This window comes from Lampris incognitus, chromosome 13, assembly GCF_029633865.1.
Source record: "Lampris incognitus isolate fLamInc1 chromosome 13, fLamInc1.hap2, whole genome shotgun sequence".
In the NCBI taxonomy this organism is placed as follows: domain Eukaryota; kingdom Metazoa; phylum Chordata; class Actinopteri; order Lampriformes; family Lampridae; genus Lampris; species Lampris incognitus.
In genome coordinates, this window is record NC_079223.1 from 37,907,445 (window position 1) to 37,933,226 (window position 25,782).

The 25,782-nt window shown below is 42.5% G+C and overlaps 2 protein-coding genes across 4 annotated transcripts in view; both read left to right on the forward strand.

Moving 5' to 3' along the window:
- The first annotated feature begins 165 nt into the window (after positions 1–165).
- LOC130122410 (delta-1-pyrroline-5-carboxylate synthase-like) lies at positions 166–15,511 on the forward strand. The gene is made up of 18 exons (XM_056291311.1): positions 166–207; positions 802–919; positions 1,066–1,217; positions 1,394–1,543; positions 1,650–1,754; positions 1,985–2,143; positions 2,553–2,643; positions 2,944–3,068; positions 3,170–3,314; positions 3,423–3,496; positions 5,004–5,103; positions 5,714–5,934; positions 6,366–6,503; positions 6,742–6,937; positions 7,280–7,401; positions 11,750–11,936; positions 12,850–12,945; positions 13,199–15,511. The coding sequence occupies exons 2-18, from the start codon at positions 823–825 to the stop codon at positions 13,378–13,380; spliced, it is 2,340 nt and encodes a 779-aa protein (XP_056147286.1). The 5' UTR covers positions 166–207; positions 802–822; the 3' UTR covers positions 13,381–15,511.
- Positions 15,512–15,637: 126 nt separating this feature from the next.
- The window catches only part of LOC130122411 (arginyl-tRNA--protein transferase 1), a 76,486-nt gene continuing 66,341 nt past the window's right edge, over positions 15,638–25,782 (forward strand). For all 3 annotated transcript variants that reach the window (XM_056291312.1, XM_056291313.1, XM_056291314.1), the window contains exon 1: positions 15,638–15,794. In XM_056291312.1, coding sequence (XP_056147287.1) covers positions 15,695–15,794 — 100 coding nt within the window. In that variant the 5' untranslated portion in view covers positions 15,638–15,694. The remainder of the gene's footprint in view (positions 15,795–25,782) is intronic.

Sequence of the window (25,782 nt, forward strand, 5' to 3'; positions counted from 1 at the left end):
CACATGTCCCGTCATATGTTTTGCTCTGTATCAATGGTGTGGCTTTGAGTTCACGCGTGGAAGTTCGGCGTACGTAAATGGCGTAAGAGCAGGACTCCCTCTGCGTCCGCTTAGCGTAAACAGTGTTGGTGAATAGCGAACCTCATTGGGACGTGGCTATCCGTCTGACGACGTGTCTCGTTTGTTGTGCAGCCTGACGCTCTGCTGGTACTGGGAAGTTTTGATTTCTATCTTTTTTTCTCTTTTTTTTGGTAAGAGCTAGTTCTGCAATAAGTCTCTGCCTTTGTCGATTCAGTGAAATACAATCTGAAACCAACTAGGCACGTTATTAAAGCTGGCGTTAGTTTACTCAAGCTAAGAAGGTTAGCTGGTTGTAGCTACCGGCTAAGGCGACAGTAAAACACTGGCAAGTCGCATGTGTTGCTTTTCTTTTTGCTTGCTAGCCGGTTTGGCAAAAGGATGCGTTAACACGAACAGCCTGTTTTACTTTAGCTGGAAAACAGTAGTTGAAGCCAGCAAAGCATTACTTTCACGGACTGTGTCGAGTTCAAGACAGTGAACATATCCAAACATTGGATTCGAAACAGCGTTGGTGTGGTGTGGTGTGGTGTATGAATGACCCTGTCATGGGGGTTTCAGTCATCTCTGAAGTCTTCTCGAGTATCGCAATAATTAGCCATTAATGCAGATATCAAGAAACAATGTAATCCAGCTACCTATATTAACATACTGCTCGGGTCAAGTAAGGCAGGAAGTTATCGAGTTTAAGTAACCCGGACTGCTTTGCTGTGTTTCATTTAGCAATCTTGACGTCCCAGTGCCATGTTTCCAAGGCTGGCCTGTTGTTCCCGCCTGCCATCCCGGACCCGACAACTACATGTCTGCCCACTATTCAGCAGAGCGATGTCACAGACAAAGTGTAAGCTGGCAGGCAAATGTCCTACACGCCGCATGAAGTGAACTCTTTTCTGCTCCTCTGTCAGAGCCGCACTCGACATGATTGTGCTGTAATAACCGTTGCGTTGATGATGGTGCTCTGTAAAAATGTGCCATTTTTTTCTGCAGTCCCTCTCACTCGTTCCCATGGAAAGTCCTTTGCCCATCGCAGTGAGTTGAAGCAGGCTAAACGCATTGTTGTGAAGCTAGGAAGTGCCGTGGTGACGAGGGGAGATGAGGGTGGTCTGGCTCTGGGACGGCTCGCCTCAATAGTCGAACAGGTGATGTTACTATGGATGCAAATAAGCAATGACTTGTTAATAATTTCGATGCAAGCATTAATTGTACGAATTTGAAAGCCTCCTTGTTAATTTCCGCAAGTCCCATAGTTTGAGAAGATATTTTTGACTATTTTGAGATGACCTTAAATGATAAATGTTTTTGTGAATCCCTTCAGGTGGCTGTGCTGCAGAACCAGGGCAGGGAAATGATGATTGTAACCAGTGGAGCTGTGGCATTTGGGAAGCAGAGATTGAGACATGAGATCTTGCTTTCTCAGAGTGTCAGGCAAGCCTTGCATTCTGGGCAGAACCAGCTCAAAGAGATGGTGAATAAAGACACTGCACATAAGCGCAATAGAAAAGTATATTAGCTTTCAAACTGCTTTTCCAAATATGCTGTGTTAATTTAAATAAAATTTCTCTGTGTTCCAGTCAGTACCAGTTTTGGAGGCACGGGCATGTGCAGCTGCAGGACAGAGTGGGCTGATGGCTCTGTATGAAGCCATGTTCACCCAGTACAGCACCTGCACTGCACAAGTACGTCCTGGACAGAGAAAATCTGCCTGCAGAATGCAGCTCTGTAAAAAAACAAAAAAACAGCTTTCAGTCTTGGTTTGCTGGTGCAGCATATGATAATGGTGTAAAAGACATTTTTTTGCTTGGAATAACCAGTGGAGGCATTTTCAGTAGGAGAGATATGATAATGGCAAATAACTTGGTCCTTATTCAGAGTTTTTATTAACAGTAATCCATGCTAATACTTTCAGATCTTGGTGACCAACCTGGATTTTCATGATGAGCAGAAGCGTCGCAACCTGAACAGCACACTGCATGAGCTGCTGCGGATGAACATCGTTCCCATTATCAACACTAATGATGCGGTCGTGCCACCCCCTGTTCCAACCAGTGATTTACAGGGGGTAAATGTGGGTATTTTCTGATGGGCATGATGGGAATGCTAAGAGGGATGCACAGCTGTGATTGTATCTCACATATAGCATAGCTTATCCAAAAAAAGTAAATTTCTTTTCACTCATTCCTTCACCGTCACTAACATTTCATGTGTTGATGACTGTTTTTTTTTAAACATTTTCATCTTTGCTCTCTTTTAATTTTCAAAGTATGTTCTTGCTTTTAGCAGTAATTTGCTGATATATAATCCAGCCTTTTCACTTTGCACATACTGGCCTTTTGGCTTCCTATGGAAGGAGTATTCGGTTAATGTCAGGATGATAACAGCACTAAACTGCATGATGTCAGCTCACAAGCTGTTATTGTACAGTCTGTGTGTCATGATGACTCCAGCTGTCAATAAAATGTATTGTTGCCTTTCAGGTAATAAGCATCAAAGACAATGACAGCTTGGCTGCACGGCTGGCTGTTGAAATGAAAGCAGACCTCCTAATCGCTCTGTCTGATGTTGAAGGTACACCAGATTTTTATTATTCCTAACCCCTAGAAATAGCTAGCATAGGTTTTATGGTTATAACGCATTTTCCAACGGTTTCTGACTGACTATTCTGATCCCATATGCTCTCACTTTAGTGCTTTGAATTGTGAATACTGTAGTATGATGCTAGTGTGTTGTGTTTTATGGAAATGTTAGTTTACTCTATATTGCATGCCTTCTTGATCAGGGTTTACTTGAACAAGAAATGTTAATCTTAATGAGGCAACCGTGAATAAATAAAAGATAAATGGAGTAAGAATGATCTCTATTCCACAGGATTATATGACAGCCCCCCTGGAACTGATGATGCCAAGCTCATTGATATATTCTACCCTGGAGACCAGCAGTCAATCACATATGGTACCAAATCCAGGGTTGGCATTGGTGGTATGGAAGCTAAGGTAGGTTTGGTAGAAATAACTTCAAGTTAGTCTGGCATGTCAAACTTGGAACAATGAATGATTTTTAAGTTATTTACTCGACCCTTTTATTTTCCCTACAGGTGAAAGCAGCTCTGTGGGCACTACAGGGTGGTACATCTGTTGTCATTGCCAATGGCACACATCCCAAGGTCACAGGGCACGTAATCACAGATATTGTAGAGGGGAAGAAAGTCGGCACCTTCTTCTCTGAAGTCAAACCTGCAGGTGTTTTACCAAAATCCTGAAGGGAGAGAACTTATTATTGCCTTGTTTTAAGATTGAGGTGTTTTGAGATTTAATTATTTTCTTGCGCTGTGTTATTGACATCACCAGGTCCCACCGTGGAGCAGCAGGCAGAGATGGCCCGGCAAGGAGGCAGGTCTCTAGCCTCTCTGCTCTCTGAGGAGGTGAGTTGCTCACATCTTTACCAGGGATCGACCACCTGAGCCATAATGCTGAAAGCTGCGATATAATCCACTCATACATTGCTATGAAAATAGGAGCGATGACACTTTTGAAAGAGTTCAAGCTGTTATTCCAATTTATATAACACTGAATTATATGAAGAAAGCTTCTTTTAGTGCCAGGCATTTGTGGCCAAAACTTTGTATCATAGTATTTAAAAAATGAGCAGTACTGGTATATATATTTTTATAGTCATTTTTTTCTTTTAGCTCAGTTTGAAAAAATATTCGAGAACAAAAACCCTGTGAAAATGATTTATCAAAGAAATAGATCTCAGTGCACAGTCCTGTGACCTACAATTGGCCCACAAGTTTTAGCGGTTAAGGTGGCTGTGTACTAGTGCTTTCTCCATGAATGAATTCAGTATGGGAAAAACTTTGCAAGATTCAAAGCCAATTCAGTGTGAATAAAAGTCTGACCAGTTGTTGGTCATTATCATTAGGGTTGATCAAAGGAATGGCATCGCATATCAGTTTCAAATACAAATTCACATAAACATTCAGACTGCAGAGGGGGTAGTCTGGTGTTTGCCAGTGAAAGATGCCAAAGCCTGCCATAAATTTTCCTCTAGGAGTTTTTTTTTCAAATTGTGCGGCAGCATTATGGAGTGTTGGACATCATCTGTGTCTAGGCTAGTTACAGTTTAAACAAACTAGCTTGTAATGGCTAATTGCATGTTGTTCATGCAACAACCAGCTGGCCACAAGCACACCAGTAACTACTAATGGCAGTCCTCAGGTGATGGCGGTCATGGCACACAATTTGCAGATGAGGGTTTTCTGCTCTAGGTCTAACTTTTTGAATCCAAAAGGAGTCCACAGAGGACATTCCCCTTTTTTAATGAGTTCACCATCTTTGTTTTGTTGGGTTTGTTCTGTCAAGGGTTTGCAGCACCTGCTTCACTGTAGCTCCCCTGCTCCATGTTTGCATGAATAAATTCCGATATACTGGAGCACTGACAGTAAAGCAGACCTGCCTATGTAGACCTTGCATCCAGAAAGAGTGCTTTAGGGGGTAAACACAAGATGGCAGGTGGTGTCTCCATTCCAGCTTTTTTCTCCAACTTCTTTTGTCATTTTCTTTCCTCAACTGTGGTGGAACCAGTATGTCTATATGTATATGTAAATGTATAGTGGTGCAGAACTGCTTCCACTGTTTTTATCAGTACATCCTTCTGTAATAGCGTGTGTGTGTGTGTGTGTGTGTGTGTGTGTGTGTGTGTGTATATATATACAATATCTTAAGAATATCTTATCTTATATAATATAATAAGAATATCTTAATATTCTGCTCCTCATTTGTTAAGCACCTTTATCAACACCATTGATGGTTTCTGGAAAAAGAAAAAAAAATGCTATATATACACACACACACACACACACACACACACACACTTATTACTCTTAACTCTGATTTTTATAAACCATGACAGTAAATCTGTTTTTCCAGAGGGCAGAGATCACCTGTCGTCTTGCTGACTTGCTTATAGAGAAGAAAGATGAGATTCTCAGTGCCAACAAGAGAGACATGGAGCTGGCAATGGCATCAGGTACTGAAGCAACAGAAGCAAATAACTTCCTACAGACACAATTGGCCATGTCTGGGGGTGGGAAGCCGGATGTGGGTATGTGTCCTGATCACTGCACCTCTGGTCGGTCAGGGTGCCTGTTCGGGGGGGAGGAGGAACTGGGGGGAATAGCCTGATCCTCCCATGCGCTATGTCCCCCTGGCGAAACTCCTCACTGTCAGGGGAAAAGAAGCGGCTGACGACTCCACATGTATCGGAGGAGGCACGTGGTAGGCTTGCAGCTCTTCCCGGATCGGCAGAGGGGGTTGAGTAGAAATTGGGACGGCTCGGAAGAGTGGGGTAATTGGCCGGATACAGTTGGGGAGAAAAATTGGGGGGGGGGGGATTCCCCCAAACAAACAACTTAATCTACAGCTGTATTTAGGCTGAAAGCCAAGTACTTTGGTAAACTGGTGTTATTTATAAGGCATATAAGCAATTGGTTCTAAGCACCAGCTGTCTGGAAATTATTCTTTGCTTAGACTGGCCTTTCTGCCAAAGGCTGGGCTTTTCTTCACCTACAGTTTTGCATGAGGTGACACATTATTATCAACAGGTCTGTCTTAAGGGCTGTTATTTTTCATTTGCATAGGTCGTCTCTCACTTCCACTGCTGAACCGCCTGAGTCTGTCCTCATCCAAGTTGAACAGCCTGGCCATTGGCCTGCGTCAAATTGCTGTGTCCTCAAGAGACAGCGTGGGCCAGGTGCTGAGAAGGACCAGGGTGGCTAACAACCTGGAGCTGGAGCAGATCACCGTCCCCATTGGTGTCCTGCTGGTTATCTTTGAGTCTCGCCCAGACTGTCTTCCACAGGTCAGTCAACACTGATCGTCAGTCAGTCTATTCCCTATAATATATTCCCTATAATGATCCCCATCAGCTGCTGGGTAATGACTTTTGGACCTTTGGGGATGACTGTTGGTGCTTTTATAAGATGTTTACACACAAGGACATTTTTTGAAATGACAATTTGTAATGTTGTTATGATGACCAAGCAAGTAGAGGCATTCATTTTTCATTTCACTCCACTCAGCTAAGTTCACAAAATGTCATAATATTACTGTAATCCAACCTTAAGGATCAGGAAATGGCATTTAAGCTGTTTCATGATATTAGGATAACCAAAATCCCAGACAGTCTGTAGCCTCATATCAAGATATTGATATATTGACCTTCTTTTGCATACAATGTATTATTTCCCAGTGCGTTTTTGACAATTTTTAAAAAATTTTTGTGGATTACAGGTGTCAGCTCTGGCTATTGCTAGTGGGAATGCTTTGCTGCTTAAGGGGGGCAAAGAAGCTGCCAACACAAATAAAATTTTACATCAACTCACCCAGGAAGCACTCTCTATTCATGGGGTGAAGGATGCCATTCAACTGGTAAGGCATGAAAGTGCTGAACTGCAGGTTGGCATGATGGCTAGTAAGACAATTAGAAAGATTGCCCCATCCTAAAAGTGTCAGCAGCTAGTATGTGCCATTTAATAGTATCCTTACCTTAGTGTCTGAAAAAAGAATGACATAGGAAAGTAAACATCTCTAAACATATTTGAAATATACAGGGTTTCTTCATAGTGCAAAATCCATTCTGTGTTTTTGTAATATGCTTAACATATAGGTGAGCACACGAGAGGAAGTCGAAGATTTGTGCCGACTGGACAAGATGGTTGACCTGATCATCCCCAGAGGCTCGTCCCAGCTGGTCAGGGACATTCAAAAGGCCGCTAAGGGTATTCCAGTGCTGGGCCACAGTGAGGGCATCTGTCATGTCTACATTGACGCTGACGCCAGTATAGACAAAGCTATTGACGTCGGTATGTGATGACCATACACACTGGCTCTGCAGTACTTTGGACCAAGTGTTGGTTCTTTAGTAGATTGATTCAATGAAACAGATTTTGAGTTTATTTTTTTATGTGGAACGTGCAAACTTTAATATTTGGGCAAGTATATTTATTTTGGGGATAATATGGTTGAAATGTCATGGATTTTATGTTTTCTCAAGCAGTCATGCTAATTTTCTTGTTGTGGACCACAACTGCCAAATGAATAGATGAGTGAAACTTTATTAAACAACAGTAAGATTTGATGTGTATTCACACTCTTAATTGGTTTCTGAAGGGAGTGATGTGATCTGATTTATCTCTTTGCTACAGTCAAAGACTCCAAATGTGACTACCCAGCAGCCTGTAATGCCATGGAGACACTCCTTATTCACAGAGATTTATTGAGGACTCCCATATTTGACCAGATCATTGACCTGCTGAGAACTGAACAGGTAACAAGTGCACAAATCACCAGGTGCTGTCATTTCACGGTCCACTAGCATTATGGACAGACTTGGGGAGCTGGCCCAATGGGTTTTTTTTTTCCATTTTGATGAAAATTTCTGATTTCGTAGCGAAACTTTTGACATCATACAGGAGTGATTTAACTAGTGCTGGGAGAGTATAGCTGCTGATGTTCCCAAAATTAGATTTCTCATATGAGATGGTAATGATTTTTATTGTGATGAATACAAAATCACTGTTTCTGTCAAGTTAAAAGGGTTGAATTAGTTCCTAGATGAAAGATGAATAGTCACAGGGGTTAAAACACTTTTTTTTTTAAATGTCAGATTATGCTAATTCCCAAATTTGCATTATTATTTCAAATAATGCAGAGTATTGAAGACAACCTTCTTTAAATAGCAGTAATAAAGCATAAAAGCTGTCAAATTTGTGTTTTGACAAACAACCCCCCCCCCCCTCACACACACACACACAGATTTATCAGCATCTATTCTCCCCCCGCCCCCCCCTTTTTTTCTCCCTAATTGTAATCCGGCCAATTACCCCACTCTTCCGAGCCGTCCCGGTCACTGCTCCACCCCCTCTGCCGATCCAGGGGGGCTGCAGACTACCACATGCTTCCTCTGATACATGTGGAGTCGCCAGCCGCTTGTTTTCACCTGACAGTAAGGAGTTTCACCAGGGGAACGTAGCACATAGGAGGATCACGCCATTCCCCCCAGCTCCCCCTCCTCCCTAAACAGGTGCCCTGACCGACCAGAGAAGGCGCTAGTGCAGCGACTAGGACACATACCCACATCCACCTTCCCACCCATAGACACAGCCAATTGTGTCTGTAGGGATGCCCGACCAAGCTGGAGGTAACACGGGGATTCGAACTGGTGATCCCCGTGTTGGTAGGCAACAGAATAGACTGCTACGCTGCCCGGATGCCCGCCAGCATCCTGTTTCAGTAAACACAATACCTGTCACAACAATTTACAAGAGGGATGGTAGAAGTAAAATATTTAACATCAGCAGGTGTCAAATCCTTTTTCAGTGCTCTCTAGCTGGTGGATAAAAAGTGCTCTTGTAATTTTAGAAAATAAACATGCCCATGTTTGTTTACAAGCAAGACAAGCCGGTCAACAGTCTCCAGTTTCAGAGCTTTTCTCTGACATGTCAGTAAAACTAGTATGTGATAAAGGGCAATCAACAGCAAGAAAGACTTGCCAGTTCTTATCCTTTTCCAGATAAAGAAATAATCAGCCTTTGATTTTGAAATCAGTGAAAATGTATTCGTGGCAACCATTAGTATGAATTTATTGTTGCTAACGGGGCCAAATATTAAAGAACTTTGAAGGGTTTTTGAAGAGTTGAGGGCTCCATTTCAATTTCAACAACTGAAAAATGTTATTGTGTCACCTTCTGTTACAAATTTATTAATGACAAAACAAACACATTTTGCTTTTGCTTCAAGGATAGTAGGTAACTTAAGGCATTGTTTGATGAAATAAACCTTTTTTTGTTTTGCATATTCAGTTATGTTTATATAAAGACCCATGTTTTTAGATTTACAAAATTTGCTTTTAATACAGTTCTGCTTCTGAAACTATTGTTCAACTATGTTGACGTCTGTGGTCATGAAGTCCTTAGAGAGATTGGTGTTGACACACCTGAGGGACATCAAAGGCCCCCTGCTGGACCCCCTGCAGTTTGCCTACCAGGCAAACGGGTCAGTAGATGATGCAGTCAGCATGGGACTGCACTACATCCTGCAACACCTCAACTCCCCAGGGACGTACACAAGGATCCTGTTTGTGGACTTCAGCTCGGTGTTCAACACCATCCCAGAAGTCGTACTCACTAAACTCACCCAGCTCACTTTGCCTGCCCCCACCTGTCAGTGGATAACAAACTTCCATATGTGTGCTCTCCCCTCTACTCTTCTCCCTCTACACAAATGACTCTACCTCAGGAGACCCGTCTGTTAAACCCCAGAAGTATTTAGATGACACAACAATCATTGGCCTCTTCAGGGACGATGGCGAGTCTGCATACAGACGGGAGGTTGAACAGCTGGCCCTCTGGTGCGGTCACAACAACCTGGTGTTGAGCACACTCAAAACTGTGGAGATGACTGTGGACTTCAGGAGGAGCCCTCTAACATAGCCCCCCCTCACCATACTCAGCAGCACTGCCTCTGCTGTGGAAACCTTCAGGTTTCTGGGATCCACAATCTCCCAAGACCTAAAGTGGGTGTCCAACACAAGTCACAATCGTCAAAAAGGCCCAGCAGAGGATGTGCTTTCTGCACCAGCTCAGGAAGTTCAACCTGCCTCAGGAGCTGCTGATTCAGTTCTACTCTGCAATAATCCAGTCTGTTTTCTGCATAGCCATCACTGTCTGGTTTGGCTTGGCCACCAAACAGGACAGGAAAAGACTCCAACGGACAGTCAGGACTGCAGAGAAAATCATTGGTACCAACCTGCCTGTCATTCAGGACTTGTACATCTCCAGATTTGGGTAATGGGCAGGCAACATCATTGCGGACCCATCACACCCTGTTCACAACCTGTTCCAACTCCTGCCCTCTGGTGGGCACTACAAAGCACTGTATGCCAAAACAACCAAACACAAGAACAGTTTCTCTCTGCTGGCTGTCGCTCTGATGAACAGTTAAAATAGTCATAGTGTCAGAAATAATCCCTGTGGAATATACCTGGAACACTGAACATCCACTGTACCTACAAATTCCAAATTATATATTTTACTATATACTTAATTTTATGTGTGTGTGTGTGTGTGTGTGTGTGTGTGTGTGTGTGTGTGTGTGTGTGTGTGTGTGTATAGTATATATACACTACCGTTCAAAAGTTTGGGATCACCCAAACAATTTTGTGTTTTCCATGAAAAGTCACACTTATTCACCACCATATGTTGTGAAATGAATAGAAAATAGAGTCAAGACATTGACAAGGTTAGAAATAATGATTTGTATTTGAAATAAGATTTTTTTTACATCAAACTTTGCTTTCGTCAAAGAATCCTCCATTTGCAGCAATTACAGCATTGCAGACCTTTGGCATTCTATCTGTTAATTTGTTGAGGTAATCTGGAGAAATTGCACCCCACGCTTCCAGAAGCAGCTCCCACAAGTTGGATTGGTTGGATGGGCACTTCTTTGAGCAGATTGAGTTTCTGGAGCATCACATTTGTGGGGTCAATTAAACGCTCAAAATGGCCAGAAAAAGAGAACTTTCATCTGAAACTCGACAGTCTATTCTTGTTCTTAGAAATGAAGGCTATTCCATGCGAGAAATTGCTAAGAAATTGAAGATTTCCTACACCGGTGTGTACTACTCCCTTCAGAGGACAGCACAAACAGGCTCTAACCAGAGTAGAAAAAGAAGTGGGGGGCCGCGTTGCACAACTGAGCAAGAAGATAAGTACATTAGAGTCTCTAGTTTGAGAAACAGACGCCTCACAGGTCCCCAATTGGCATCTTCATTAAATAGTACCTGTTAGAGCCTGTTTGTGCTGTCCTCTGAAGGGAGTAGTACACACCGGTGTAGGAAATCTTCAATTTCTTAGCAATTTCTCGCATGGAATAGCCTTCATTTCTAAGAACAAGAATAGACTGTCGAGTTTCAGATGAAAGTTCTCTTTTTCTGGCCATTTTGAGCGTTTAATTGACCCCACAAATGTGATGCTCCAGAAACTCAATCTGCTCAAAGAAGTGCCCATCCAACCAATCCAACTTGTGGGAGCTGCTTCTGGAAGCGTGGGGTGCAATTTCTCCAGATTACCTCAACAAATTAACAGCTAGAATGCCAAAGGTCTGCAATGCTGTAATTGCTGCAAATGGAGGATTCTTTGACGAAAGCAAAGTTTGATGTAAAAAAAATCTTATTTCAAATACAAATCATTATTTCTAACCTTGTCAATGTCTTGACTCTATTTTCTATTCATTTCACAACATATGGTGGTGAATAAGTGTGACTTTTCATGGAAAACACGAAATTGTTTGGGTGATCCCAAACTTTTGAACGGTAGTGTATGTGTATATATATATATGTGTGTGTGTGTGTGTGTGTGTGTGTGTGTGTGTGTATGTATATATCTCTTGTAGGTTAAACACAGTTTTAGCATATCATTGTGAAAAATAAATCTTAAGCATGCTGTACATACTGTATATTGTATACATGGATGTTCTGTCATGTCCACCTACCTCATGGATATAAAGTAGCCTGTTAATTCCAGCATCTTTTTGCTCTGCACCTGAGCCAAATTCCTTGTATGTGTAGGCCTACACATAAATAGGGGCCAAATAAACTGATTTTGATGTTTTCACAGGTGAAGATCCATGCTGGCCCCAGGTTTGCATCTTACTTGACATTCAGTCCATCTGAGGTCAAGTCTCTGCGGACAGAGTACGGGGATCTGGAGTGCTGCATTGAGGTTGTAGACAGCATGCAGGATGCTGTGGACCATATTCACAAATATGGCAGCTCCCACACCGATGTCATCATTACTGAAAATGGTAAGGAACCTGTATACATCAAGCACAAAAACTAAGCCAGTGATTTTACTTCATATTCTTTTCAAAGTGTTACGCTACATAAATCCTAACATCTATCGTTTAGCAGTGCCAATAATTACAACAAATTCAAGCGAGCAATACAAAGATAAACACAGTCGTAAATACACAACATATTTTCAGATGCCCTCAGTTATCATTCATTGTAATATTTGCATATTTTGCCATAGACTGTAAATGTCAACTTTTTATGGGGGCAGAATGTCAAACTAACAAAAATGTCAGAGCTGGTTTGCTCTTGTTTTCTGAATGCAGAAATCTGGAAAGGGGGTGTCAAGGTGTCATTTACGTTAACTGAACCAGTTCCATTCAGCAGCCCCTGCTGAAATTAGTCATATTACGCCTTAGAAAAGGGGCGGCACAGTGGCTAGCGTGGTCGCCTCACAGCAAGAAGGTCCTGGTTTCGAGCCCCGGGTAGTCCAACCTTGGGGGTCGTCCCAGGTTGTCCTCTGTGTGGAATTTGCTTGTTCTCCCCGTGTCTGCATGGGTTTCCTCCCACAGTCCAAAGACATGTACGTCATGTGTATCGGCCATACTAAATTGTCCCTAGGTGTGTGTGTGTGTGTGTGTGTGTGTGTGTGTGTGTGTGTGTGTGTGTGTGTGTGTGTGTGTGTGTGTGTGTGTGTGTGTGTGTGTGTGTGTGTGTGTGCGCGTCAGCCCTGTGATGGCCTGGTGGCCTGTCCAGGGTGTCTCCCTGCCTGTCGCCAAATGACTGCTGGGATGGGCTTCAGCATCCCCGTGACCCTGAGAGCAGGATAAGCGGTTTGGATAATAGATGGATGACCGCATCATGTTAAAGTTAGCATGTGTAGTATGACTAATGTTTTGAGTAAGTCCAGCACCTTTCTTTCTACAGAGGAGACTGCTGAACAGTTTTTGCAACAGCTGGACAGTGCCTGTGTCTTCTGGAATGCCAGCTCTCGCTTTGCTGATGGCTACCGCTTTGGTCTAGGTATGTACAAATATAGTCATGACTTCTTCATGCCATTATAGAAAATAGCTCATCTTATTGCTTGTTTTACTTTGTCCAGTTTTGGACTTCCTTTTAGACTTTTCTGCTGCTATTAAAATGGGTTGGAGGAGGTCATCTTGTGGTGTGTGTGTGTGTGTGTGTGTGTGTGTGTGTGTGTGTGTGTGTGTGTGTGTGTGTGTGTGTGTGTATGTATGTATGTATGTATGTATGTATGTATGTATGTATATTGCAGGAGCAGAGGTTGGTATTAGTACAGCACGAATCCACGCCAGAGGCCCGGTAGGTCTGGAAGGGCTCTTGACCACCAAGTGGGTGCTGAGGGGCGAGGGACACACAGTGGCTGACTTCTCTGAGCAAGGCAGCATGAAGTATCTCCATGAGAACATCCCAGTCCCCAAGAGGAACTTCAGCTAGGTCCCCTAGGAAAGAGCACTCACGAGAGGGCTTGGCAAGAGTTTTATGTGAGGACTCTGTTAACCCAGAAATCATCCAAAGGTTTGTTTCTGTCTGTCCGTAGAGTTTTGACCTTTGGACTGATACTACTTCAACCATAAAAATCTATATGATGCCGTTGGAACAGACTTGCATTCAGAACAGTTGCTCCCTTGCTGCTTTCATGAACCTGCACACTTACGTATCTGTGAAACTGAATCTGTCTGACGTTTCAGGTCCCCCTGGGAATTTTATATGGTATTCACCTATCTCTTGGACAGTAATGATCAAGTGCTTTATGCATGGGGAGAATAGAACATATATATATTGGGAAAGAATGGAAAGAATTTATTGTGTTATTATTCTGATGTGATAACTACCTTATGTACGGGTGACATTACCTGTGTTTATGTGAGTGGTTACAACAGGAACTTCCCCCAGACACAAAGGTTGTTTGACATCCCAACGGTTGGTTAGAGCTTGTTTATCATGTTGGTTGGATATTAACAGAGAAAAGAGACATTGGCTTGGTTATAATTTTGTAACTTATTATTTTTCTACTTTATAAAGTTCCCCTTGTTTTTTTTATGCTTTAAGTATCATGTCTGCTTACTTCAGGTATGTGTTTCTATCCTCTCCTTTTACATGTGATTTAATTAAAAACACTGTACAGTTCTTTACTCATGGTACTGTGTAACATTTGTCACGTAGTTACAACAGGAAGCTGTTCTCAATGGTCTGTTTACAAATGTGTTTAATGCATAATTTAATCTTGACTGATCTGGCATTTTATTAATCCAACAGAAGCCATACCCAATTTTTCAATATTTTGAACTCAAACCCTGGATACTTTGTTTTATTCTTAACTGTCCCAAATTTACATTACAGACATCTAGTAATGTCACACATTTACATAATATTTAAACTAGCTCCTCATTTATTTGTCCCTGGTTCATGTAAGTAGTATGCTATTAGTATTACATCTCAAAATAGTTTCTCCTTCTAAAATGGTCATCTTCTCTAAAATGTTCATTTTGTCCAATATTGTGAACCAGTTTACTATACTCACAGCAGTCAAGCTCCTGCTGCCCCAGTCATTTTGTTTGGTACAATATGCTGCTTTAGGCCCAGGACAGACTTATTCTTAAAGTGGAAATGGTGCTTGTTAGGTCGATTACAGCACTGCAGAAGGGGATGGTCATATAGACTGGAGCAATCCTCACTTAGATAATGTTATATTGTGGAAGATATACTAAGCTGTGTTTTCTGTTTGTAAAAGCAACAAATGGCCAGCAAATCCTGGTAGCTGAAATAGTAGGGTTTTTCAAAGGCCATCTAACACCCACTATCCACATCGATAGTGTAGCAGCAACAGAGGTGGAAGTGCATGTAAGGACATTTGGCACTGTTAGTAACCTCTCAAAATCCCTGCATTCAAAGAAGATGACTTATTGGTGATTAGAACAGCAGTCTAAATCACAGCCATTAACCCCTTTGACTATTTTTATGCAATGCCTTAATGAAACGGATCATGCAGCAGAAGGCGGCACGGTGGCCCAGTGGATAGCACTGTTGCCTCACAGCAAGGAGGTCCTGGGTTTGAACCCCAGGCCATCCAAGGTCCTTTCTGTGTGGAGTTTGTACGTTCTCCCCGTGTCTGCGTGAGTTTCCTGACTTTCCTCCCGATGCTCCGGTTTCCTCCCACCATCAAAAAGACATGCATGTTAGGATTGATATTCCTGTCTGTGTCCCTGACCAAGGCAATGGAAAGAAGAACTGGAGTTGGTCCCCGGACGCTGCAGCTACCCACTGCTCTTATGCAACAGGATGGGTTAAATAAATGCGGAGAACAAATTCATTGTAAGAATACAATGACAAAAAAGTGATTTTCATAATGGACATGTATTTTGGATGATATGTTGCCAATAAAGGCTTACTGGTTAATCTGTCAGTAAAATAATGAGGGAGTTTTCTCTTTGTCATGAATACTCAGCATCTTCATTGAAATAAGTTATTTACTGTCTGCTGCCCCATCACTCAAAGCAGATGACAACCTCATGTTCTATTCACAGTTTATTGTGTTATGTACATTTAGATTGGCCCTGGTCTATTAAACCGGATTGTCAAAATTGTGTTCATAAACCAACTACAACAGTACTCGGTCTTCCTTTCTTGTCAGGCATTTATTTTGAAGTGTAGGAGCTTCATTTTAACCGGAAGTTGTTTTCTACAGGTTCGCCCGACGCAGTCCGCCCCCTCCCGCCGCCGGCTAGCTCAGCTGTGATCGACGCAGAATATGGCAGGGAACAGCTCGTACACCATCGTGGAATATTTCGGAGGGGATGACGGTTACCGTTGTGGTTACTGTAAAAATGAAAAGGGCAACTTCTCTCATGGTGAGTCCAGTGAAAACGGGTAACAGTGAAACGACGAACGCTAGCTAGGTAGTAGCTCATTGCTATGATGGAGCGCCGTGTAGTCACTGGAAAATAGCTAGGTCGAAAGGGCTAACGGTGGTCCTGATAGGCTAATGTCTGTTACGCGTTTACACCAAATCCAGTCACCGTGACTCTTAGGTAGTCGAATAATGCTTTAAATAATCGTAAAACACTATCGCCCTTTCTTAAATCTAGATGATCGCGACACTGACTGAACTTCAGGGTTGGGTGGTCGTGTTGTCCAACGAAGAAATAGCTAGTCAGTAAGGTGCTGTCCAAATTAGCTAAATTTAGGTGGTCCATTTTCCCCCCTTTTTTTAGCCGATTCTTGGCCTCCTTTCAACTGTTCTGTTGTGGATATCCAACTAACACAGGTGTAGTGTGGTGGGGAAAAAAGTTAGCCCGGATGAACTAGACAAGTAACTAAACCTGAGCTGAGAATGTGATTCCTGTTGGATAACCCCCTCTCACTTGAGCAATAGGCACTGTTTTAAGTCACATCGGTTACTTAAAACCCAGAATAACACGCCTGTATACCCCCGATTCCCACATAGCTCCCCCTTTCAGGCAAGCTGCGAGTTTACAGGAGCTGAACTGGGGAGTCAGGCTCTTGCCTTCAATTCGCAAGCAAGTCTGCAGCTGTCTCCTGTGTTTGGCCTTTTACAGACAGACAGGAAGAAGAGGCTTATGTAGCAGGTCACAAGGTTACAGCTGCAGTTTCCAGGAAAGGAAACTCAAGGCAGGAGTGTAAGGAATGGGAAATGCAGTGTTAGTGTGGTCGAATAATATGTTATCACACTTGATTTCAACATAAAATCTCCAATATGTGTTATTATGTTCGCATGGTGAATTATTAAATGTCATACAAAACTGACCATTTTATCTTTTTTAAGAGGGTTGTGTCGTCTTCCTACACTTGGGCTAAACTGAGCTGTTCAAATCACTGACACCAACGTGAGAAAAGAAGAGGTGATGCACTGTCAAAATGAAAATGCATATTGATATAGGGAAATGGAGAGCATGATATTCACTGTACATGGATTCTATCAAGTGTGCTGTTGCACTTAGCTACTTTGGCAGCTCAGTATTGCAAGCATCTAAAAACATGCTGGTAGGACTAAGGATGCTTTCACACCTTCCTTGTTTAGAGCTGTTGAGTGTTTCCCTTAGTTTGGTTGTTTGGGGAAGTAAAGGCTCCACTTAATTCAGACATGTAACAATTGTTCCCTGGTTTGCCTGAGTGGAACAGTCTTGGGTCACTTTTATGACCTCCCTGGATTTGTTCGTGCAGTCAAACCAAAGGCTGGAAAAGCAAAAAAAAATATAGCCACAAGCGGTGATTCCAGGGTTCAAGCCAACACAGAGCATTAGAAGTTGAAAGCTTCAACAGCTTAATAAAAAATATCCACCAAGTTTGGTGATGTTTGCATAAACTGCCATTGCTTTATGGCCAAATTTGCGGCAGGCCCACTCAGGTGTTTGGAACTGGTGGCGCCCCCTATTGAGCGAGTTCAAAATAGTTTTATACATGTGATTCAACATTGGTATGAAACATATCCTGCAAGTTTTGTAATGATTTGACAAACATTTTCTGATCTATGGTTGATTTGTGTTATGCCATACCATATTCATTTGTTTTTGCATTTGTAGTGACCCTTAGTTGTCGATTTGAATGAAAGTTTCCAGGTATGTTTCAGGTACTTATGTGGACATATCCTGCAAGTTATGTGATGATTGGCCCGACGGCTGTAGACTTTGGTCTATTTGTGTGCTGAGCCACGCCCTTTTGAAGTTAATTTGTCAATATCTTGACAACTAAATGGTATCCCTGCAGTCAGTTGAGAAGGAAGCGGTCATTTAGATGAGTGCTGAAACGTTTCTGTCAATAAACGTGTCTCGATGAACTGATTCAGCTTTCTATGATTTTAATTCATTTTAATTTTAATTTCGTGCCTGTGTGACCATAAAACAAACCATTTGCTTTTACAGATCTCAACTTAGTCAATGTTGTTTTATGTCTTTCACCGAAAAAAAAAATAAAAATAAAAATATATAAATCTTTCTGGAATTGTAACATGAAATAACTACAGGATAGGTCTTTTTGTAAAGAAATAAAGTCAATTAACACATTAAAGACGTTGCCATGGCAATTAGCACTCCTACACCAGTTTGTATGTGAAGCCTACTTATATTACAATTCAAATAAATTGCATTGGAATAGATTTAATGCATCTTTGTATATTTTTTGCTTTTTTAATAAGAAGTGCTGTGTGGTTAATTACAGTCTCATGTAACCTTACACATACCAACAACAACAACAACAATAATACAAGATTCAAGATCCTTTATTGTTACATCCAGTATACAAGTATAAGAGGATAAAATTCTTATTATTGGCTCCTCAGCATTGCAGCAACAATATCAATAAAATAACAATAAAATAAAATAAAAAAATCAGTAATAATAACAATAATAAATAGTGTGCAGTGTATATAAGGTGCTGTGTGTGTAGGCCATCCCTTAATAAATGTGCATGTGTGTGTAGTTGTTTGCATGTTTGTGTGTTTGTGTATGCCGAGCTATGCGTGTGTGTGTGCGTGTGTGTGTGTGTGTGTGTGTGTGAAGTGATGATCCACTGTGGTGACCCCTAATGGGGGCAGCAGTAGCAAGTCCTGTAGACCATAAGGTCAGTACCAGTCAGTCTGGCAACAGGCTTAATGTCTTTAATGTTCGTTGGTTGGTTGCTTGGTGGGAAAAACTGTTTTGGAGCCTACTGGTCTGGGCTTTGAGGCTGTGGTACCGCTTGCCTGATGGTAGCAGCTGAAACAGTCCATAGTTGGGGTGGCTGGGTCTTTGATAATCCTACAGGCTTTGCTGACACAATGTCTGTTATATATGTCCTGGATGGAAGGAAAGTCACATCCACTGATGTCCTGGGCTGTCTGCACAACCCTCTGCAGCGTTTTGCGGTTGTGGGCAGTACAGTTCCCATGCCAGGCGGTGATGCGTCCAGTCAGGACGCTCTCAGTTGGGCCTCTGTAGAAGGCCTGTAGAATCTTGGGCCTTTGAGGGCTGAACTTCTTCAGTCGCCTGAGGTGAAAGAGGCTTTGCTGTGTCTTTTTCACCACATGGCTGGTGTGTTCATCCCAGGTGAGGTCCTCGGTAATGTGGACACTGAGGAACTTGAAGCTCTTGACTCTCTCCACAGCAGTCCCATTGATGGTGATGGGGTCCAGCCTCCCCCCTCTCTTCCTGTAGTCTACAATCAGCTCCTTGGTTTTGTCAACGCTGAGAGAGGTTATTCTGCTGGCACCACTTTGTTAGGTTGTTGACCTCTCTCCTGTATGCTGTCTCGTCATCGTCGGTGATCAGGCCCATCACTGTCGTGTCGTCAGCGAACTTTATCATCAAGTTGGAGCTATATGTGTCCACACAGTCATGGGTGTACAGGGAGTAGAGGAGGGGACTCAGGACGCAGCCCTGGGGGGCTCCTGTGTTGAGGGGCAGAGGTGTTGGAGCCCATCCTCACCACCTGGCGTCAGCTTGACAGGAAGTTCAGGATCCAGCTGCACAGGCTAGGGTTGAGTCCTAAGTCCCTGAGCTTGGTGTAGAGTCTGGAGGGGACTACAGTGTTGAATGCTGAGCTGTAGTCTACAAACAGCATTCTTAGATAGGAGTTCCTTTTCTCCAGGTGGGTGAGGGCGGTATGGAGTGTAGTCTAGAGTGGGCGGTAACATGCTACAGATTAGCGCCTTAACAAGCTTCTCAAAGCATTTATTCACTATGGGAGTGAGAGCAACGGGACGCCTCATTCAGGCATGTTACCTTGATCTTCTTTGGCACCGGCACAATGACTGATGATTTAAAGCAGGAGGGGACTACACAGGGAAAGGGAAAGGTTGAAAATATCCGTAAAGACACCAGCCAGCTGCGTTGCGCACGCTTTGATCACCTGACCTGGAATGTTGTCCAGGCCGGCCACTTTGCAAGTGTTCACTTGCATGAATGACCTGCGCACGTCGGACTTGGCATTGGCCAGCACGCTGTTCATATCGGCAGCGGTGGGAGCTTCTCCCAGGAGGTTGGTGTCAAAAACCTCAAACCGAACGTAAAAACTATTAAGTTCATCCGGGAGGGAGGCAGCGGCGTTGGCTGCACTGCGGTTTCTCCCTTTGAAGTCCAAAATAGTGTGTAATCCCAGCCACATGCTACGTGGGTCATTAGCACTTAGTTGTTCCTCAATCTTCTTGTCGTATTCTCATTTGGCTGCTTTGATTGATTTTCGGGAATCTTAGAAGGCTTTCTTCTTCCCTGCTTTGTCTTCCGTGGCGAAGGCGGTGTTTCATGCCGCAAGAGCAGACCGAACGGAACTGTTAATCCATGGTTTCTGGTTTGGATACACCCAGACTGTTTTAGTGGGCAACAGCTCCTTGATGCTCTTCCGCATGAATCCAATAACTGCTTCCTTGTACTCTTCAATGCTGTCATCCGACGAATCACAGAACATGTCCCAGTCCACTCAATCAAAACAGTCTTATAGTACGGCATCCGATTGGTCAGACCAATAATGTATCATCCTCACGGTGGGTGCCGCTCACTTCAACTTCTGCCTATAGGCGGGCAGGAGCAGGATGGAGGAGTGATGCGATTTGCCGAACGGTGGGTGGCGGAGGGGTGTGTAGGCATTGTGGAAAGGAGAATAGCAGTGATCGAGTAAGCAATCTCCCCTTGTGTTAACATTGATATTCTGTAAGTATTTTGGTAATACTTTCCGCAGAGGCTCTTTGTTGAAATCCCCAACCATGACGAAAGCAGCCTCTGGGTGCATATTTTTCGCATTGTTGATTGTACTGTACAGTGTCAGGTCCGAGTTGGCATCAGGTGGGATGTACACAGCTATCACAGCAACAGCTGTGAACTCGCTGGACAGCCAGAATGGCTGACACAGGAGCGAGAGATATTCCAGGTCCGGGGAACAGATAGACTTGAGAGAATGTATGCTCCTAGGGTCACACCAAGCATTAATGATCATGAAACATACACCCCCTCCCTGGCTTTTCCCACCGGAGAGTTCTTTCGACCTGTCCGCTCGAAACATGGAAAATTCCGTTAGAAAGATTGTGTGGTCTGTGATTTCTCCCGGCAAGCAAGTCTCTGTAAGGCAGATGATGTTACAATCCCTTGTTTCTCACTGGAAGGAGATCCTTGCTCTTACTCATCCTTGCATCCATAATGATAATAATCCATAATATTCCAAAATGATAATAATAATATTCAAGAAAAAAAGAGCTCTGGTATCGGTATTGGTCAGTATTGGTATCAGCAGATATCCAAATTCAGATTCAGGTATCAGAATTGGATTGGAACTGAACAAAAGTGGATCGTGGATCTCTAGTCCTATCACAAGCACTCACATGCCACTACCCCGATGGTGCAGGCATGATGCGCCAGTGGTGTGCTCGGCACCCGAGGGGTTGGGATCCCACTTCAGCCAGCGCGCACCGACCCTCACTTTAATTGCAGAGATTTCATGCTTCTGATGGATTTGAGCTTGCTCTTTCTGCGAATGGGTCTCCATGCTGTGTAGGGAGATGAGCCTCCTGAATTTGCACCCAAAATGTTGTCAAAACTTGCATTTATAACTTCCAATGCAACCTCCATATACCTCCACAGAAGCATGATCCCACCTTCACTCTGCCACCTTTGAACTTAATCATTAATGAGATATTTTTTGACTGGTCTGTTGTCTACTGGATGTACTGTTAGTGGTGGACCATTCCACATACACAAGAGACACCACTAAGCCTGAAAACTGAAGCAGTATTGCAGTTCTCGACACTTTTGAGCCAACATGAAAGTGTCAAGTTTATCTAACTAAGTTTATCATATTATTCCCCCTCATACACAAAATCTGTCTCAGTTGTCTCAAGGCTTAAAAGTCCCGCCATAATCCATGTTCTCAGCTTTATCTATGCTGACCAAAGTGAATGTAACGTGAAGTAAACTAGCTGTCTCTCAGAGCAAGAGTATCACCAATGCTTTGTACGCTAAAGGTACTGAAAGTTCTGCCTGATAAAATTTGTACATTTATTTAAGGGTTATTTTATTTGAATAAGGGTTACTAAGAGGTAAATGGTAGCCTGTCATGCTTTACAGTTTTCAGACAGCCACGCCACTTGACATGTTATCAGAACCAGGTACTATTTTTTTTTTTTAAGAAGGCTCATGACGCATCTGTTTTCTCTTGCTTTTTATACTACTTAATGGTTAATGTTTTGTATAGGGATTTTGTTGTTTGATAAAAGCCTATATAAATTCACCTGAAAGTAATGGTTGTTAAACAACCAGAGTCGTGCTCTTAAAACACCTGCCACTGAGCTATTTATTCTGGCTAGTTTTAACTATAGTCATGGGACTTCCTGTTACTAGAAGTCTTGCCTTTGATAGAGAGCTATAAAAAGATATAAGAAGATGGAAAGGGGTGGTTGTGCTGTCGCCAGGGATGAGGAGGGGTGACTATGGTTCAGGCAGCTTCTCAGGCAGTCAATGAGTGTGGTGGCCCAGAGCCAACAGGCATGTGTGCTTGTCTAATCTACAGTGAAAGTGGTAATCCGCATATGTAACCTCAGGGGCAGGCGGGGTACAGGAAAGGAATGAAGACAGACTGTTGGCCTGTGTAATCCTTGTTGGAGGTCAGCATCAAAAAGGCCAGAGGTTCCTTGTCGTAGATGCAGGGCAGGGCAAAAGTGCAGTAGAATTGATAGCGTAGCAGTTAAAGCCCCTCCTTTAGCCACTAAGATTGAAGGGAATTTTGTTAAAGGAATAGAAAACTTGCAGATGTGAGTTCATTTTAAAACATTTTTCAGCATATAATTTCCTCTCAGTTCCAATGGTTGGTTTCTGTCCTGCATTTTTTTTGCAAGATGACATTTGATGAAAGTTGGGTCTGCAGGCTTTTTCTATTTTGTGATTATAAGATGTACTGTTACTGTAGTTGTCTTACATTCTGCTGTATGAGGTGCTTAAGAAAAACAGCAGTAGCTATGGTAACATCACCACACTACACAGCCTACGTTGCAAAGCAAACGGAACACAACACCGCCACAACATCAGCACTCCCTTTTGTATTTGTACCACGTGTGTGTTCCTATACAGTACCTGCTTCACGCCTGAATGGATCAGGTGTGTGTGACAGGCAGGTGTTCCTGTGGACTGACTCTAAAATAACTCTGCTGGGCTTCCAATACAACAGCAGCAATTACCTTACCCTTGTGGTCTAATCCAGATAACATAAATCGGTTTGGAAAAAGTGCAGTCGTAACTTATAGAACGTTTTAGATGGTTAGTAATCCTCCTTTTTGTAGCACTTCTGTGAGATGTAATACTTTTTATTCCGCATTTTAACTTCTTATCCTATTTATCTCAAACTAAAGTACGAAGTCTGTTTTATTCTGGCGTATGCAAACCTTGGATTACATTAAATTACAAACAAAAAATGTGCATGTCTTGTTTCCCGATTTTAAATTGATATCCTTTGTATTAAGCTCTTCCGTTTGTGGATTAAACGGTGGATTCAATATTTTGGCTTTTAATCAGTGAGTAATTTTTGGCTGGAGTGAGCCAACCCTACAAACGCGACAGTCCCTTACTGACTGACTGAGTGATCATGTTTAGAGTTACTGACTTGAGTGACCAGTTTGACACAATTGGGCTGCTGGATCAGGTGAGCAATTGTAAACATGGACGTGGGAGTTTCCCTGTTGGCTGTTGCTCTTTTAAAATGAATCGGCACAGCATACTAACAAAAAGAATATGATATTGCTGCTCAAGGATACTACTGAAACACTAAGAACGGAATATTTTGCTGCTCTTTACACTTCTGGTTATGCACTGTAACAGTCCAGCATAGAGCAGAGTAGGAGAGAAAACAGTTCTCCGTTCGCCTAGAGGCATGAGGGCATGAGCTCACAATGAAAGCAGCCCAAATAACAATCATTCTGACAAAACAGTCACTGGTGAATTCACAAAGAATGGATTGCGGCTGCTGATAGCACCTTGAATTGTGCATCACTTGCAACCTCTACCTGCCCTGCCTCAAGGTTTGATTCACAAAAGATATTGCACGAATGATATTACAGCGCAAACACACCCATTTAGTTTTGAAGCCTAGTACATTTTCCCTTGTTTTGCGTCTGATTGCAATTATCCATGTGGCAAAGTATAAATGGTGGCTTTGTGCCAAGAACACAGTAGGCAGGTTCAATGTCATCCTTGATGTCATCACGTGGTCTTCAATACTGTATCCTCATTTAGATAAAAAAAACATATTACACAATTCCTTTCCCCACAATTGCACAACCGTCTCTTCTCAACCCCGGGAGATGGTTATTAGCTGTCCTCAGGGGAGGTAGACTTCCTGGGTCGTAGGCGATTTTTCAATCCCTTCACCAGACTGGCCGGCCAGATTCCGTGCAGAGATTGGGTCAAAGAAGAATATGAGTTAGGCTTCCCGGGCGAGCCCCCAAATTGTCATGGCAATTATTTAATTCCACTCTGACATTAAACAAGGAACGAGACAAAAATCTCTTAAGAGTATTGTCACACGATTTTAATATATGTTCAATGAACAGACGCATCCAAGCCCAGTTGCTTGAATGCGTGCCAATCAGTACAGTACAGTGTCTCTTATAGGGCAGTTGTCTGTTCTTCCCCTCTTTATCTCATTTTCCAGCTCTCATCCCACCAATGCCATTTCTCAAATGACTGTGTATAGATTTGCTACACTCATTGAGTCTCCCATACATTCCTCTGCTATCAACCAACAGTCAACAATAGGCCTTTATTTGTGCACCTGGAGAAGATGCCTTATAAGACGACCTTTGTTCTATTACACCTGGACTTTAAGCATCTATCTAAGCAATGTAAAATAAAACTAAACATGGTGTAGGTCATACATGGTGACAGATTAAAAGTAAGCAAACATCAAATATGATTGCCCTCACAGTTCTATTATAACAGGTGTCTGAAATTCTGATTTGATCAGAAATGTAAAGCGCTTTGAGTGGCTGTTGCAGCTAGAAAAGCACTATATAAAATTCAACTTGATTGATTGATTGATCAAGTATAACAAAAATTGTTAGACCTGGCAACCTGTATCTGCGAATAATTTCAGCCTCAGTTAAGTGATATAGCACTAAGAAGCTATTTGCTTGGCAGCACAGTTAGGGGTGCATTTCACTCTTTGTGGGTGCTTTGACAATTTGTGCAGGTTTAGTGGCTGATCCACTGTGGCGACCCCTAATGGGAGCAGCTGAAAGTGGTAGTAGTAGTGGCTGCAAAAGCCGCGTAATCCATACTTGGTGCATTCGCCTGTCAATATGAAGCGAGTCATAGAAAAACAAGACATCCAAAGTTAGAAACAGATGAAAGAGGAGGGGCAGTTAACAGATAATTAGAATAGTTATAACTACAATTAAATTATCTTTCAGATCAAACATCCCAAGATATGAGTGGAAAGTATTGTTCTTGCAACTGCATTTATAACTTTTTTTTTTTACTCAAATGTAGCTTAACCTTGTCATGTGATATGCTACTTCAGTACACTTTAACAACAAATATTACTGGGACCACTACAGAAAATTGCAGATGAACATTTAATGTCCAGGAATTCACATTATAGACACTAACACCCTGTAACAAATTGGCCACAATTTTGAACATTGACCATACACAGTCCAGTCATAGACTAGGTTTTGATGTCATCTTCTTTCCCTTTGCATTTGTATTACAGATAAGGCCTTCAAGAGAATGTCCTCCCTTATTAATAATTCACAGTACTGCGAGTTTTATCAAATTTTGTTTAAGTATACAGCCTAACTCATAAACATTTTGTATTTTCTGTCCTGTTGTAGCTGGCGACTAAAGTAGACCCAGGCTCCCTTAGCTG

Bases quoted from the DNA above. Each gene is read 5' to 3' on its own strand.
- LOC130122410 (XM_056291311.1), top strand. From the start codon at position 823: ATGTTTCCAAGGCTGGCCTGTTGTTCCCGCCTGCCATCCCGGACCCGA. The intron at 2,144-2,552 runs GTGGGTATTTTC...GTTGCCTTTCAG, and splicing joins GTGATTTACAGGGGGTAAAT to GTAATAAGCATCAAAGACAA. The intron at 5,935-6,365 runs GTCAGTCAACAC...TGTGGATTACAG, and splicing joins GCCCAGACTGTCTTCCACAG to GTGTCAGCTCTGGCTATTGC.